Source organism: Triplophysa dalaica, chromosome 14 (assembly GCF_015846415.1).
Source record: "Triplophysa dalaica isolate WHDGS20190420 chromosome 14, ASM1584641v1, whole genome shotgun sequence".
Taxonomy (NCBI): domain Eukaryota; kingdom Metazoa; phylum Chordata; class Actinopteri; order Cypriniformes; family Nemacheilidae; genus Triplophysa; species Triplophysa dalaica.
Window position 1 is genome coordinate 846,011 of NC_079555.1, and position 15,662 is coordinate 861,672.

Here is a 15,662-nt window from a genome sequence, read left to right on the forward strand (position 1 = left end):
CACTGAAACTGTCATTTTGACCTTCAACCATTTGGAGTCCATTGAAGTCACTATATGGAGAAAAATCATGGAATGTTTTCATCAAAAATCTTTATTTCTTTTCGACAAAAGAAACAAATACATAAACATCTTGGATGACATGGGCGGGGGGGGGGTAAATTATCATGAAAATGTATGTTGAAAGTGGACTACTCCTTTAATACCAATCACAAGCCAATTAAAAGATCTATTGATGTTTGATATGGAGTTATGCTGAGTCACATTTTGGACCAATATCACTTTAAAAGTACTTCCCACTTTTTTAAGTGGCCTTGTTTTTCAAGTGTCAAGAATAATGTAACCAAATCATGTATTTTCAAACATGAACACATTATATATTCAGTTTGAGAGCAACATGAAATAAGTGTTTATGGAAATAAACACTTCTTTATCCTCTGTATTAGAGGAAAACAATCTGTATCGTTCCTCTTGTAAGATCAACCACTTGTGATGTTCCGAGTTGTTATGTCACTTTGGATATAAGCATTTCCGAAATGAATTCATGTAAGATTTAGATTTTTTCTTTAATGGCACAGTCAGCATGAGCGTGGACAAAAACCAGGAGTGTTTTAACCGCTTTTCGTGAATCTTGAAATAACACACAGAAAATGTCTTCATCAAATACGAGAAAAGTATTTTACCAGCGTGAGGAGGACACTTGGCTTCTTTTTGGCCAGGACATCAGCGATCTGTGAAGAAAAGCTTTCATTAGACAGAACATCACAGAAAATCCCAGAAGGCCGCTGCCATACGCTAATGAACAAAAGTAAAATTGCCTTTCGGGGAGATTTCTTTATGATGAGAAAATCCAGCGGTGGTGGAAGACGTCTGACAAACACCTTAAATGTCAGCCAATGAGAAGACGAATCATCAATAATCTTCAGTCAATCTCACTGTCTGAATATAATGAGCAAAGGATTGTGGGAAAAGACACCTGAGCCATCTTGTGTGCTCATTTTAAAGCCGTATTAAACTGAGACTTCATTACTGCAGGGCTGATTCACGTTTCTGCAGATGCTTTATCCAAACGCTCAAATCCAAACACTGAGGTTGACATTAAAGGAGTAATTCCAGCACAAATGAAATGTCTGTCATTATTTATCCAGACCTCTCTCATAGTAAATCTACCGATGGCATGATACAAAAACTCACACATCACTGCTTCACTGCTCAAGATATCAATTAAACAGACCAGAATCTCTGTGAAGAAAGACTGACCCGCAACCATCAGATGTGAAATAAATGTAGCTTCCAGCGTTTCTCGAACAAACAAACAAACGCACTGAAATCATCTGATTAAAGGTTTATGTTCCTCACCCGACCAACTACAAACCTGTCGGGAACCATACGCCAGTGCTCACATGATGTTTGAGGGACAAATCACGAGATATCTTTAGTTCAACAGCTGTTTAAATGATCAGAAAACATTAAGTCCTGAGAGAGACACTTCTGATGTTCAACAACTACACAAAAATCAAAACCATGAGCTCAAACACAGAAAAAAACACAAACAAGATATTCACGATTCTGCACAAATCATGAGTCATCAGTGCTTGTGCAAACTACAGTAACATTACAAGAGCATGTAAGTTGATCACACTTCCAAAAAGTGTATACTTGAGTAAGATTAGAAGAGCATGGATCCATTATAAGTGTATACTACAGTAACAATAGCACACTTCCAAAAAGTGTATACTTGAGTAAGATTAGAAGAGCATGGTTCCATTATAAGTGTATACTACAGTAACAATAGCACACTACCAAAAAGTGTATACTTGAGTAAGATTAGAAGAGCATGGTTCCATTATAAGTGTATACTACAGTAACAATAGCACACTTCCAAAAAGTGTATACTTGAGTAAGATTAGAAGAGCATGGATCCATTATAAGTGTATACTACAGTAACAATAGCACACTTCCAAAAAGTGTATACTTGAGTAAGATTAGAAGAGCATGGATCCATTATAAGTGTATACTACAGTAACAATAGCACACTTCCAAAAAGTGTATACTTGAGTAAGATTAGAAGAGCATGGATCCATTATAAGTGTATACTACAGTAACAATAGCACACTTCCAAAAAGTGTATACTTGAGTAAGATTAGAAGAGCATGGATCCATTATAAGTGTATACTACAGTAACAATAGCACACTTCCAAAAAGTGTATACTTGAGTAAGATTAGAAGAGCATGGTTCCATTATAAGTGTATACTACAGTAACAATAGCACACTACCAAAAAGTGTATACTTGAGTAAGATTAGAAGAGCATGGATCCATTATAAGTGTATACTACAGTAACAATAGCACACTTCCAAAAAGTGTATACTTGAGTAAGATTAGAAGAGCATGGATCCATTATAAGTGTATACTACAGTAACAATAGCACACTTCCAAAAAGTGTATACTTGAGTAAGATTAGAAGAGCATGGATCCATTATAAGTGTATACTACAGTAACAATAGCACACTTCCAAAAAGTGTATACTTGAGTAAGATTAGAAGAGCATGGATCCATTATAAGTGTATACTACAGTAACAATAGCACACTTCCAAAAAGTGTATACTTGAGTAAGATTAGAAGAGCATGGTTCCATTATAAGTGTATACTACAGTAACAATAGCACACTTCCAAAAAGTGTATACTTGAGTAAGATTAGAAGAGCATGGTTCCATTATACATGCATACTACAATCAAAAAGAAAAATACCTAGAAAAGAAAATCTGACATTTGCCTTAACAGATAAAATGTATTTAAATATTACATTAATAGTATTTTATATTAAAATCTTTAATTGTATAAGTATAAATTGATCTCCATAAAATATTCTGTAGTCAACCAGAGGGGTTCAAGCACATTAGAGAGCATTATCTGTAATGTGCTTGATTTAATCTCCTGTTGAACTACGAATATTTTCAATTTACACTTATAAATGTATGAAAATCTTTTTTTCTTGTAAGCGAGCGTCTGTTGTGAAACACAGAGATATCATCATCATGTGTATACTGTATGTGACCTAAATGAGTGGATCCTATCATCACGCCTGCTTGACTCTCTCTCTCTCATCAAATTTAATCAAGTATGCAGTGATGGATTTAATGACAGTCATTTTCCACTTACACTAAAATGTGTTAGTCGGTGAGAATGTGTAATGAAAACACTATTGATTCACATTCAATAATTCTCATCTTCTCTGAGTGTTTGCATTGATTTTTTTCCCCATTGGACATTTTGTGCCCATTAATCTTGATAACCAATTTCTGCGCTCATAAAATGAGAATAATTAAGGGTGTATGACACGGCTGCCTGCCTCAATTAAGTTTGGATTTCTGTTCAAAATGTTTCGCGAGTTGGTAATTTGTCTTTCATTTGAGTGAGTCACTTTTAAAATATCTCTTGGTTTAATTATTTTTTTCAGATCTCTGATCAATGTAATATTTCAGCGCGCAGCCACCTGTTCAATACTCTGTTCGGTTAAAAACTAATCCCAATCTTTTTAAAACTTTGCTTTATGAAAGGGATCTTATGAATAAAAACGTTCACAAGGAGTAACGCGAGTAAAATCTGGTGACGTGAATGTAAGAATCAAGGGCCGGATTCACGAGACTGTTAAGACAAAATCTAAGATGGTTCTTAAGATCAATTATAGAAAGTTCGTAAGAATGTTCGTGAGAGCGATTCAAAAACATTTCTAAAAACTTTCTCAAATATTTTCTTAAGAACATCTTCATTTTTGTCGCAAGAATAAAATAATATGGATACACTCGCTTGCTCATGTGGTAACTGTATGTTTATGTAATAAAATTTAAGTATATATATACATTTATACTGTATTAGCATTAAACAGTATTTATGACCGCATCTTAGCTAATATGTAGGCAAGACTAATAAATAAAGAACTGTCTTAAAAAGGTTTTTTCCGGGAATACATACATCATAACATTCATAACTTTTTTCTTAAATTTGAATACAAGAAAAAACTTGTCAGTTAAGCAGAATTTTCTTCTAAAGAATGTTTTTTGAATCTGACCCCAGATTATAATTCAAGGTTTAAATCGCAGTGGAAATAAAAAAATGTAATAAGAGAAACATCACGACATGAAAATGTTTGACACAACTTAACAACAACTTTCAAAGTGTTTTTACAGTTCTGTATTTCTTATTATATAAACAGCTGAGGGTCAAAACTGAAAACACTGTTGAATGTCAAAGTACCCCGCGTGCCGTGTATTCTGACGGACCCTTCAGGGTCTGTTAGCGCTCTGGATCACAGACGGGGTGTGTGTTTGTGTGTATATTTGCCTTAGAGATTTCATTTGTTTTGTGAGATAACAGATATCGCCTTCTGTTTTGGGCTCACAGCGGAGCTGTTTGTCTTCTCCAATGATCTGTTTAAGCAACGTAAGAAACCTCAGGAGAAGGTCATTACAACACAAAGACAAAAGAAGAAAAGACGAGCTGAGGAGAAACTGTGATGCATGCATATAAACATCAAAGAGAAGGAACATAACACACCAAACAATGGGACGCAGTTCATTGAAAGTCTTCTGAAACGGTTTGGCTGCTGAATATAAACTCATGTTCTGTTTGATGTTTTCTGGCTTAAAGGCGTAAAGAAGAATTTACCTGAAACTCACCTGATGAAATATCTACTGTAACAGAATGAAATGCGTGTGAATTACATGCCGTCTACAAAAAACATTTTCGAAAAATACATCGTGTTGTTATATGTAATTGTTACACATCCTTTAATCAATAAATGGGTCGGTTGTTATTATTAGATCAAGCTTTGACTTCACAAAAACATAATTGACCTTGAGATATTCAGCCTGAGATATTCTTCTCAAAAAAGTTTAAAATATTCTTTCGAAGCAGCTCTAGAAAAGGGATTTTGAAAACAGGCTATTTACAGCTTAAAAAACATTAACATCCTTCAATGTGACCTAGTGACCTAGTACTACACATGTCATTCTGACCATCATGCATTCCAGCTATGGCCCTTTTAAAGAGTAAGTAACATATCATTTTTAAGGTTTTTAACAGGCAGATATTTGTATCTTACTTCTTAACTGACTCAAATGATTCATTCCGCGATTTATCCATCTAATCCCCTCCTATCCGCTAGCCTAATGTCATGTGATTGGTCAGATGGTGTAGTCTGCTGTGATTGGTCAAACGCGTTCAGCATGTGCCACAAACGGAACGCCTTCCATCATTACTGGATTACGGTTTACAGGTGGCCGGATATTATTTACAGTGTTTAGAAGGAGATGGCGGGGATTTTACATTACCAGTTTGAGCCCTAGTCTGACAAAGAAACATCCAAAGACGATAGTATATAATAGATATACCATAATAGACTGAACACTTAAATTAGCGAGTTCATAGATAGATAAACAAACTGTAATATCCCAGAACGTCAACGGTACATGTTAACATTAGCGTTATATGCACTAGCTAAACACAGACAAATATTTCTTGAAGTTAAGACAAAAATAAATAGTCACACTTACAGGTTCAAGGTTAGTTCCTGCAGTGAACGTGGCAAGATTATTGACGGTAGTATGACGTGCAGTCAGTAAAACCCTGGGGTTATATTCCTTTGTTGTTGTTTGAAAAATGAATTGTGACAATCGTTTCCTATGAAATTCTTCCTTAGTTTCATAACGTAGAACACGTGTTATAGACATGACACACACGCATCAAGAACGAGCGACAGTGTTTATGGGAGGAGAGAGAAGGCGGTCCCAGCAAAACGTAGGCGAACTATTTCTAGTGAGGTAGATACACACCGGTTAGAGACCTCCTTTAATTGATTCAGAGTCGACTCCCTTTTTTACAAGCCAATAACTTATTCATTCACCTTCGAACTTACAACTTGGCAGACTGCTTACTTTCAAACACGGCAACATAACACACTGCATGAAATTTCATTTTCATGATCTAATGTTACTTACTCTTTAAACCTTAAACGTGACAGTTCACCCAAAAATGAAAACTCGGTCATCATTTACTCACCCCTTTTATCATTTCAGACCTGTATAACTTTCTTTCTTCCTTCCGCAGAACACAAAAGAAGATATTTGGAAAAATGTTGTTAACCAGACTTACATTCACTTGCATTGGTTTTGTGTCCATACAATAGTGCTGTTCGGTTATCAAATTTCTTCAAAATATTTTTGTGTTCTACGGAATGAGGGAAGCCATTCAGGCTCGAAATGACAAGAGGGTGAGTGAATTATGTTTTTGGGTGAACTATAACTTTAACTTGAGAGAACGGTTCAAATAAATCACTTCAGAGACCGAGCGGGTAATTTTGTGTTTAAACTGAAGGGATAGAATGCCATTAAAGCAGCAAGTGTAAATGTCCTCTAAGACACGTCTGAGACAGACAGAAATCCAATCAGGAGGCGGTTTGAGATGCATCTCCAGCCATCTAAATGGATGTGAACAGATCAACAGAACACAGCAGCTGTCTACACAGGCAGATATCTTCTAAAGTAACATCCAAACCCAAATGAAACCCCATAAATCACTTAAAATGCTTTACGTAGGCAATCCCACAAATATCACTCCTCAAGTGAAGCATACGAGACTCGACTAGCGCTCATGCTTTTTACAGAAGTCAATTTTAAATATTTACTTGAAATATAACTGCTCAGCTGCCATTCTGTATGACTGTTGTCAATTACATCCTAGCAATGCCTTATGGGATTGGTTTTTCCATGCAATGAGCTAATCAATAACACGGGTACACTTCTTCACCCAAAAATGTAAATTCATTCATCATTTACTCGCCCCCATGTCTTGTCAAACCCGTATGAATGTATTTCTCCTACAGAACGCAAAAGAAGATATTTAGAAGGATGTTGATAATCAAACAACGCTGAACCACTTTGACTTGTATGAAGACTTTTCTCAAAATATCTTCTCTGGTGGTTCAAGGAAGAACAAATCAAATAATATAGAGGTTTGCAATGACCTCATGACATGTTTTTTTATTTTTAGTTGAACTACTTCTTTAATATGCTGTCTAGGTTATCAGTTCAGCACTTTGGATGTGGACGGAAATAAAACAGTATAACTCATCTAGTGGACTGACCCATGACTAGGGGCGAAGATATTCCAGCTTACATTTCCAATTACATTTAAACTACTGCATTTTAACACTGTTCGTGTGTGTGTGTGTTAGTGAGAGAGATGCTGACATGAAAAAATAATTATCTTCCAAGTCTGCAGGGGTCTGAATTGCAGTACGCTCTTTAAATTATTCTGAGGATGCTCTTAGTAGCCTATAGGATTCTGAAATGTGATTAAACCACAAGAGTGTTCAGTAAAGAACAATTCAAGTCCATTTCACTAAACCACAATACTTTCTCCTCTCTCCTGGCCAACAACACGAGTGAGAGAACAATACATCAGCCAGCAAATACATCATCCTATATCTGATAACTCTCACAATTTAACATTTTAGCAATCGATGCTGAAAACCTCAATTCTTAAGAGCAAACATTATATATAAAATATCGTTGATTTTCTGTTCATGCTACACACCAGCAGCACCAGCATTCGAAAAGCCCTCAATGTTGAACATCAATAACTACCATTAAACATTTATAACACAGAACAAACAAAAAACACAATTCATAACTTTCAGTACTTTCATATGATCACACACTGTTAATGGAGGAGAAATGAGTTTAAATGAGCTCAAGGCCTCTGAAGAATCACTCATTATACAGATGTAAACATTCATCCTCATTATATAAGACATAAACTAATGAGGACAAATTAACAGGCGCAGGACTTATTTAGCTCTGTACTAATAGATTGAAGAAGAGACTCACATCAGAGGTGTAATGCACTTCATCCACGGCGTATTTCTCCTTGAAGTGTTCGGGTGGGAAGATCCTGCAGAGACAGAGAGAGATTTAATGACAACTCCCCGTGGAGTTAAACAAACTTTATTCACAGTCTTTGTTTTACTGCGTCAGAGATGCTGATATCATGCGGCGACTGATCACATCGTTTTAAAGACACACGTTTGGGCTTCTGTAGTTCAGATTGGCTGAAAATCAAGTAAAGAGACTATTGACCTCAAGCGCTATTGCTTCTTGGAATCAAAGTTAAGCAATTTCTAGAAAACACACTCGAGCACAAACCAATTTTCTAATTGCATATCAATCATTTTAAGAGCGCTGCCAGTATAAATCACGGCTTCCAGTTGTCAATAACACTCAAGTTTGGCTTTTGCTGATGTTGTTGAGAACATGCAGAAATATCTGAGCTATTCTGTTCAACGTTTGAACATTGAACAATCTTAAATTCGCTTCCGTCATACTTGAGATCCCTGTCCTCTGTCCCGCTATTTCAATCTCAGCTAAAGATTTATCTGTTGTCTCGTGCCTTTAACATCTAGTTATTTGTTTTGTTTAAGACTATGTTAAGCACTGTGGTCAACTTATGTTGTGTTATATAATAAACTGAAACTGTTTAAAAGCCGTTACGATCTAATCAACTTTTTTATCAATGCAGTTACCCTAAAAAATGTGAGTCTGATTCTAAACCTAATCAAACTTGATATTCAACACCGCATCCAGAAATGAGTTACTTTCTCCGATTTGTAAAATAAACCGCTTCGAAAAAGTTTGCTCACATAAATTCCTGCATAATGAGTTAGTGTGTTCTCTCTGACAGCTGTATAAATAATGCTTGATATTCCAGACGAGTCTGATGTGACGAACACGATGGGTCAATGCTTAACACAGCCGCCGCTGACCCGAGACGACCCGAGATGCCCGTGAGATGAACTACAGGAGCGCAGCTGTATGTGAGAGATTAGAGCTCGCTCTGAAGTTCCAGAGCGGCAGGAGAGAGAGAGTTTACCGCGGTCCCTTTGAAAGTAAGATTTCAAAAGCTTGGCGATTTCAAAGCCTGACAACAAACTCCCCGTCCGACTCAAAGCGGATAACCGTACGTTTCCGACCGCTTTTTATTTCATCTCACCGGCGGCCTTTTCAGGTGCAAATCTTTCTCAGTTTAATTTCACGCCCACCTGTTCTGACATCCAGCAGGATTGTGAGGGACCTTCACGCTAACATCCCAAAGCATCGTACGGCAGTAATGAATCGTAATTATACAGCATGTTGTCAAACACGGAAACACGTGGCTCATTCCTGTCAGCAGCAGCTTCTTAACTTTGAAAAAAGTTTGTTTTATAAAGAGAACTCAAATAAGAAATAAAGCATCACATTCTAATACAGAAATATTTCACAAGCTATTAATTACACCCCTCGTTAGAATCCTTGAGTCTGATTGGCAAGTCACAACATTTGCAGGTTCGTTATTACCACATAATAACCACTCAAAACTAATAACACACGGTAACCCGGATGCAGCAAATCATTTTGAAAGTTTTTTGACAAATTAAAGATAAATATGTCTTTTAATAACATATAGGACACTATATTTACAAATGATTAAACCAAATTGCCTGTTCGTGACATTTGAAAGTAGTTTCTAAACTTAAAACCGAAAGTAAACTGTTTTTCCTTGTGGAAGGTCTGCATTCGGTAAAAATCAGATAATCAAATATTTTAAATTCACATTTCATGTCCAGTGTTTTTCTCATGTGGCAAGTAGCCTATGTCATAAGCGGGATAATGTATAAGCAGCCGGCTGTTATAGCGAAATAAGCCCCTCAGTGTGACACAAGATCCTGATCACACTGTCAGGGCTTATTTCTGCGATAACAACCGGCTGCCTATACATTATCACTTACATATCCAGCACTTCCAGTTAAGACACGGTGTTGCGCAATCATTTTTTTCTTTTTAATGATTCTCTAGATTTTCTGTCATGTGAACGCGTCACTCACTCGCCCATCCATGTTGCATAGCTCTCTGGCAGCTTGGGAACAAACAGGACAGATTTGTTGGAGTTCACATCGATGGCACCATAGCAGTCAGCCTCCGTCACACCAAAAGCCCAATGGAAGAAAGACTCCTGCAAAACAACAGATTCATGTTCAACACTGTGACTTGTCTCCATATAAACCTGACGTTACTCTCCAGCTAGTCTCGCGGGTTTGGCCACTTTCTTCGGCCAAGGCATGCCCAAAAATGGCTCTTTTGGTCGAAACAGTTGCCGTCCCCTGGTTTAGTCAATCATGAAGAATTATTAAACCGACATAAGTGTTTCTAGACCACACAGAAGTTGCACATGCAAAAAGCTTCTTAACAAGCACCTTCAGGTGTCATTTATGAATCTAGTTAAAGCTCCTGCACCAAATGTATGTGTTTGTCAAATATTGGCTGATCTGCAGCGGGCTGTCAATGACGGACTGGTCTTCTCAGTGCCATTTATCACATTTTGCCACAGTTAACACAGAAAAGTAAAAAACGTAAACAGTCAGCTTCAATTGTGTCTGATAGAACCAGACGGTTTTCCATTCTTGATATTACAAATTGTCATTTTAGTCATCATATTACAGCTGATGAATGAAAATAAAAGCTTATTAAAGGGGAATTCATGTTGTAATTTAATTTAATATGGATTTAATAATGTTACTCCTGAGCAGTGAAAGATCAACTATCATTAACAGTCAAGTGTTTCATCAGCAAGAGTCACGATTGTTAGTTTAATTTAAACCAAACTGTTCAGCCCCATCACATGTCTTAAGTCACATTTTGTTACACTAATGTATACCAATGAGCTTTTTAGTCAACACAAAACATTTAAGGTACATAAAGGAAAGTCGAACAGCTGATAAGTAGCGGTAAAGAGTTATAAATGATAAGCAATGGGCGATCGATAAACATAAACCTTAACAATCAAACTCATGGTCTCTCTGTAAAGGGCTGTATGTTAACATTTTTGCACGTAGCACTGGTGCTGTAGCAGTTTAAAGCTTTGTAGCACAGGCCAAACAAGATTATTAGACAAAATATACAGATACAAATATTTATATGTTTATCACATATATAGACAGGTAACGGACGAAGGACATTAATGTTACAGATTGATAAAATAGGGCCATAATTTAGTTTTCCCCCAGTTCCTTTATTATGTTGAAATTTTTCTGAGTTCTGTGTTTTCCATTCTTTTACTATACAATAATTATATATTTGTCCACATATTCTAGTATACAACTGTAATATTTACATAATTACAATGATAAACTGCAGTTAAATTCCTCCTTTCGCAGATACAATGGTGTTTTTGATTTATTATTTTATACTATAGTATATATATTAAATATAAGTTAAGTACATAAAAGTGTTTATGGTTTATCAATTTACTGCTAGAATACTACACTTTATTATAGTAATATTATAATACAATACTTTTATTGCAAAGAGTTTGTTCTTGACGAAGTGAAACTCTGAGAGCAGCTCTAGTCCGGAGATGAAGTTCATGTGTTCATATCCTCATACAGAGACGCACACAAATGCACGAGCATATGTTATATGTCGCAGTGTAAATGATGAGATAATTGTGGTCTCTAATCCACATAGGACGCTACGATGATTTTATTGGTTTGAGTGCTTTCACACAGATCACATTATCCATGTGCAGATTGTGCAATGGGGCAGTAAAATAAAATCATCACAGCACACACATAACCTCACACGCACTCCTGGTTAATGAGCTGTAACCGTGTACAATTAGAAAAATGTAACACAATTTATTTATATTTGAAATACACAAGTTGATACTTCAAATGCAACAAGTAAATTAACAGCAGCGAATTAAATGCCCTCAAATGGTGAACAACACAAAGCCTTCATCCTGACTCGCTACATACTGAAGATACCAACGTGCAATCTCTCGCAAACAGCGCAGGAGATGCATGCTTCTGTAGCTAATGAATGAGCTCATTACGTTCAATCAACACATGTGAATCCTCCACACTTAATCACAGGCCTCTGTTAGACAACAGCGCTGAAAACAAAAGGTCTCCTGCCAACACAAATCACCATTTACACAAGGCCTGAAAACTGACATAAACATGCCCGCCATTATTACGATTACAAATTCCCAACATACATCACATTCAAAGCTCAATCTCAGGTGTTTGTTTGTTGACTGCATTTGGGTGATGAATGTTATATAAACTGTGGATATAACGCTGGATTTGGAGATGGTTTGAAACTGATATATGGAGCCGTCCCAGCGCTAAAAGATGCAAGACATGAACAGAGTGCGGTGAGTGAAACTGATGTCTGTGTTTTGTTGACAATGGGTTCGACGTTCTTTGGTTCAGTCAACCACTCCCCCCCGCACGCGCCGTATGGTTTCGGAAACAGTCGTAAACCTGTATCTATCTTTTATAAATGTGATCAAACTAAACATTTGACAACATTTGAAATTACAATAGGTTCTAATGCGTTTCTAATGTCTTTTGTCGTGTCGCGCTTGTCGCGTCCGGTGTGGACCCTGTTTTATGGGCTGTGTCTCATTTCGTATGGCTGCGACCTCCAAAGGTCTCATTCGAAGGCTGCTACGTCATGGAGGCCGTCTCGTTTCATAAAATCAGGTAGGACTCTCTCTTTGACAGGAATCCAGAGTATACATGAACTGTATCCTTTGTTGCTAGAGATAACCCACAATTCTTTGCGTCGGCCAACGTCTGTAATTTGTATAAGTGTTAAGTGATTTTTAATCGATTGAAACAGTAAGGCAAAAGTTTTGGCATTGTTTAAGGTAGAAAGTAAATCATGTAGAAAACATTTTAATTAATGCTAGTGCAACGTGTTGTCATTGCAACGTGGTACTTCCTGTTTCCTTTTCTGCGAGTATGTCCTACGAAGGATGTTTCATTTAATTCTGAGAATCCTCCATATAGCGCATCCTTTAGAGGATGATACCTATGGAGGACACAAGGATGCAGCCTTACGAAACGGGACTCATCTTTGTGTTAAGGGGGTCGCACACTAGATGCGGAAATGCTGAGCCGTGCAACGCCATATCTATAACAACTCTGCTATTAATGTGGCAGAATCGAGAGATTTTCCATATGAATGCACTGTTTTTCTGCTATTCCCAAACAGAGAAATGCATCTTGCAGCTTATGGTGAAGTCAGTGTGTACATTAAAGATGATTTCTGTCAAAGACCATCTAATTTAATGTTAAATTAAGCGAGACCCCCTTTAGATAGCTGTATTTTTTTTTCAGTTATTATGGTTTCAATCAAAACAAACCAACTGCAGTTTGATTGATTGATTGGAATGCACAATTAAAAAACAAGATGAGTTATCTCATTTTGGAAATAAACTCTTCAAATATACTTTAGTATGAAAGTCAATGTTCCCTGTATTAAGGTATCAACTCGATGAGAACAACAGGCGAAGATACCTGTCGTGGTACAGTATTAAGAGCGCAGAAGACCAGCTGGAGACCTGATCAGGTGGCACACATCATGCATTATGCTAACACTAACTTATTGAGATTAACAACAATATTCAAAGGCAAACATTATAGCATCTCATAAACCAGGAGAGCTGGACCTTTGTTCAGGATGATTGGCCGATAATAAAATAAAGTCCTAATTTATATTGTTTCCTGATTGTTTGTAGTAGTAATAGCAGTTATCAGCAGATGTGTGTAGTACCTGTCTGAAGACCGCGTCTGTGTCCGTGCAGTATCTCTGCTGCTGTTCTCCTCCTTGAAGCAGAATCACAGATCCGGGTTTCAGCTTCTTCTCTGCTTTCAGGGCACGACACAGGCGCTTTCGGTTTTCTGCAAACAGGGCGGCTGACACTCTCAGAGTGTCATTTCCCAGCCAATACACTGCCTTCCTGTAACACAACAACACGCATTCATTAGAAAATAAATGTATGGAACTCATGCACATAACACTAACATGTGTGTGCCAACTTTGAATGAAATGTTATTTTCTTTTGTTAAACAACATAGCTACAGATAGTCTGGAGTTCAGTTCAGTTTAAGGTTATGAAGGGCATGTATGTTGCAAGCAGAATTTTATTGTTGATGAAAAACAGCTTGTGAGATAAAGCAGATTGTGTGGCAGCTGTTATGCAACATGCTGGATGTGATCACATGATATTGCGGAAAGAATCTCAAAGTGAGAAACACAAAAGATCAGCTAAAAATGTCATGACTTCAGTCAAATATCACGAAAGCAGAAACAGATACTGAATATCTTTAGAACATGATACTCCTTTTGTATCAATTTCATTGAATCTATAATGTCGAGGTCAATTTCCGTTATATTTTAACCACTATAACAAATCCCATACCACCCAATCATCATTATTATTACCTAAAACTAGAAAAAGGCATCTATTACATAGGGGAAAAAAACGTTTTCAGCAAGAGGAAAGATTAAAGGCATAGTTCTCCTTCAAAATGAATATTCTGTCATCATTTACTCACTCCGTTGTCATTTTAAACCTGTGTGATTTTCTTTCTTCGGCAGAACACAAAGAAGATATTTTGAAAAATGTTGGTAAACAAAAACCGTTGGTGTTGGTCCCCGTAGACGTCTATTGTATGGACACCAATGCAAGTCAATGGGGACCGACGGCCCTTTGCCAACATTTTCCAAAATATATTCTTACCTTCAGAATTGAAGGTGAACTTTTCCTTTAACACAACATTACAGTAACAGAAATTTGTAAAGAACTGGCCTAACGGTTATGAAATGTCCTCCTAATAGAAACATTCTTATTTCACATTTGACCTCGACATGATTTCATGCTGTTCATTAACACTCATATCATATTAAAATATCGCGTACGCAAGACAAAGAGCAGAGAACATAGAAGTTTATCATTACTGATAGAGCACGTGAAGATGAACTCTGATCACAGGATCGTCATGAACGCTCCCTCAGAGTCTCTATGTGTGAGGTCAAAGGTCACAACTCATATTCACACTATCACATCAAACATTAAACCACTGAAAACACTATACAATAAAACCAAGACTGATATTTTTCACATCACACAGCACTAAATCAAACACTCAAAAAAACAAGTTCACCGGACATGGCAACATAAACATTTCTACAGATGTAAAAGGTACAGGTGTGCGTTCAAATACCTTGCAGTGTAATGTAAATAGAATAGTATATGTGTACTGTGGTGTTTAATGTTTACCATATTAAGTTTGTTAACTGGAATGTCAAGCAGGAGTCCTTAAAGTATTTTAAAACAGAATCTGTCTCATTTTTATAGAATAACTACATGCAAAAGCATTCAAAAAGAAACAAGAGAAGCGAAATCTTTCAATAAGAAATCATACAACTTGGTGCAAAGTCTAGAAGAACTCTACAATCATTTAAAGGGCAAACATATAAACTTCAACCCTGAAACACTGTCATGAATTTAACCACAGAAATATATATATATTTGAATTGTCCTCAGTTTAATAACCTGCATTATATCACACCGCATTACCAAAATATCACTTAACAACAGCGCTGACTAAAGTGAACTAAAATAAACATTCAAAATTCAAAGTCAGAATTGAAACAAACTAATGTTGACAACGCGTGAGACTCACGTGACAGCTGTCACTCCACGACACACTTTACGTTTCCTTTAAATCACGACGCGTGACGTGGATATGAATAAAAGAGATTTAGCGTAAAAATGATG

The 15,662-nt window shown here is 36.7% G+C and overlaps 1 protein-coding gene across 1 annotated transcript in view; it reads right to left on the reverse strand.

The window, feature by feature from the left end:
* Window positions 1–15,662, reverse strand: part of pepd (peptidase D) — a 41,390-nt gene that overhangs the window by 25,617 nt on the left and 111 nt on the right. Inside the window, exons 2-5 of the mRNA XM_056766363.1 lie at window positions 13,652–13,838; window positions 9,916–10,043; window positions 7,886–7,949; window positions 681–728 (exon numbers count right to left, since the gene is read on the reverse strand). Coding sequence (XP_056622341.1) covers window positions 681–728; window positions 7,886–7,949; window positions 9,916–10,043; window positions 13,652–13,838 — 427 coding nt within the window. The remainder of the gene's footprint in view (window positions 1–680; window positions 729–7,885; window positions 7,950–9,915; window positions 10,044–13,651; window positions 13,839–15,662) is intronic.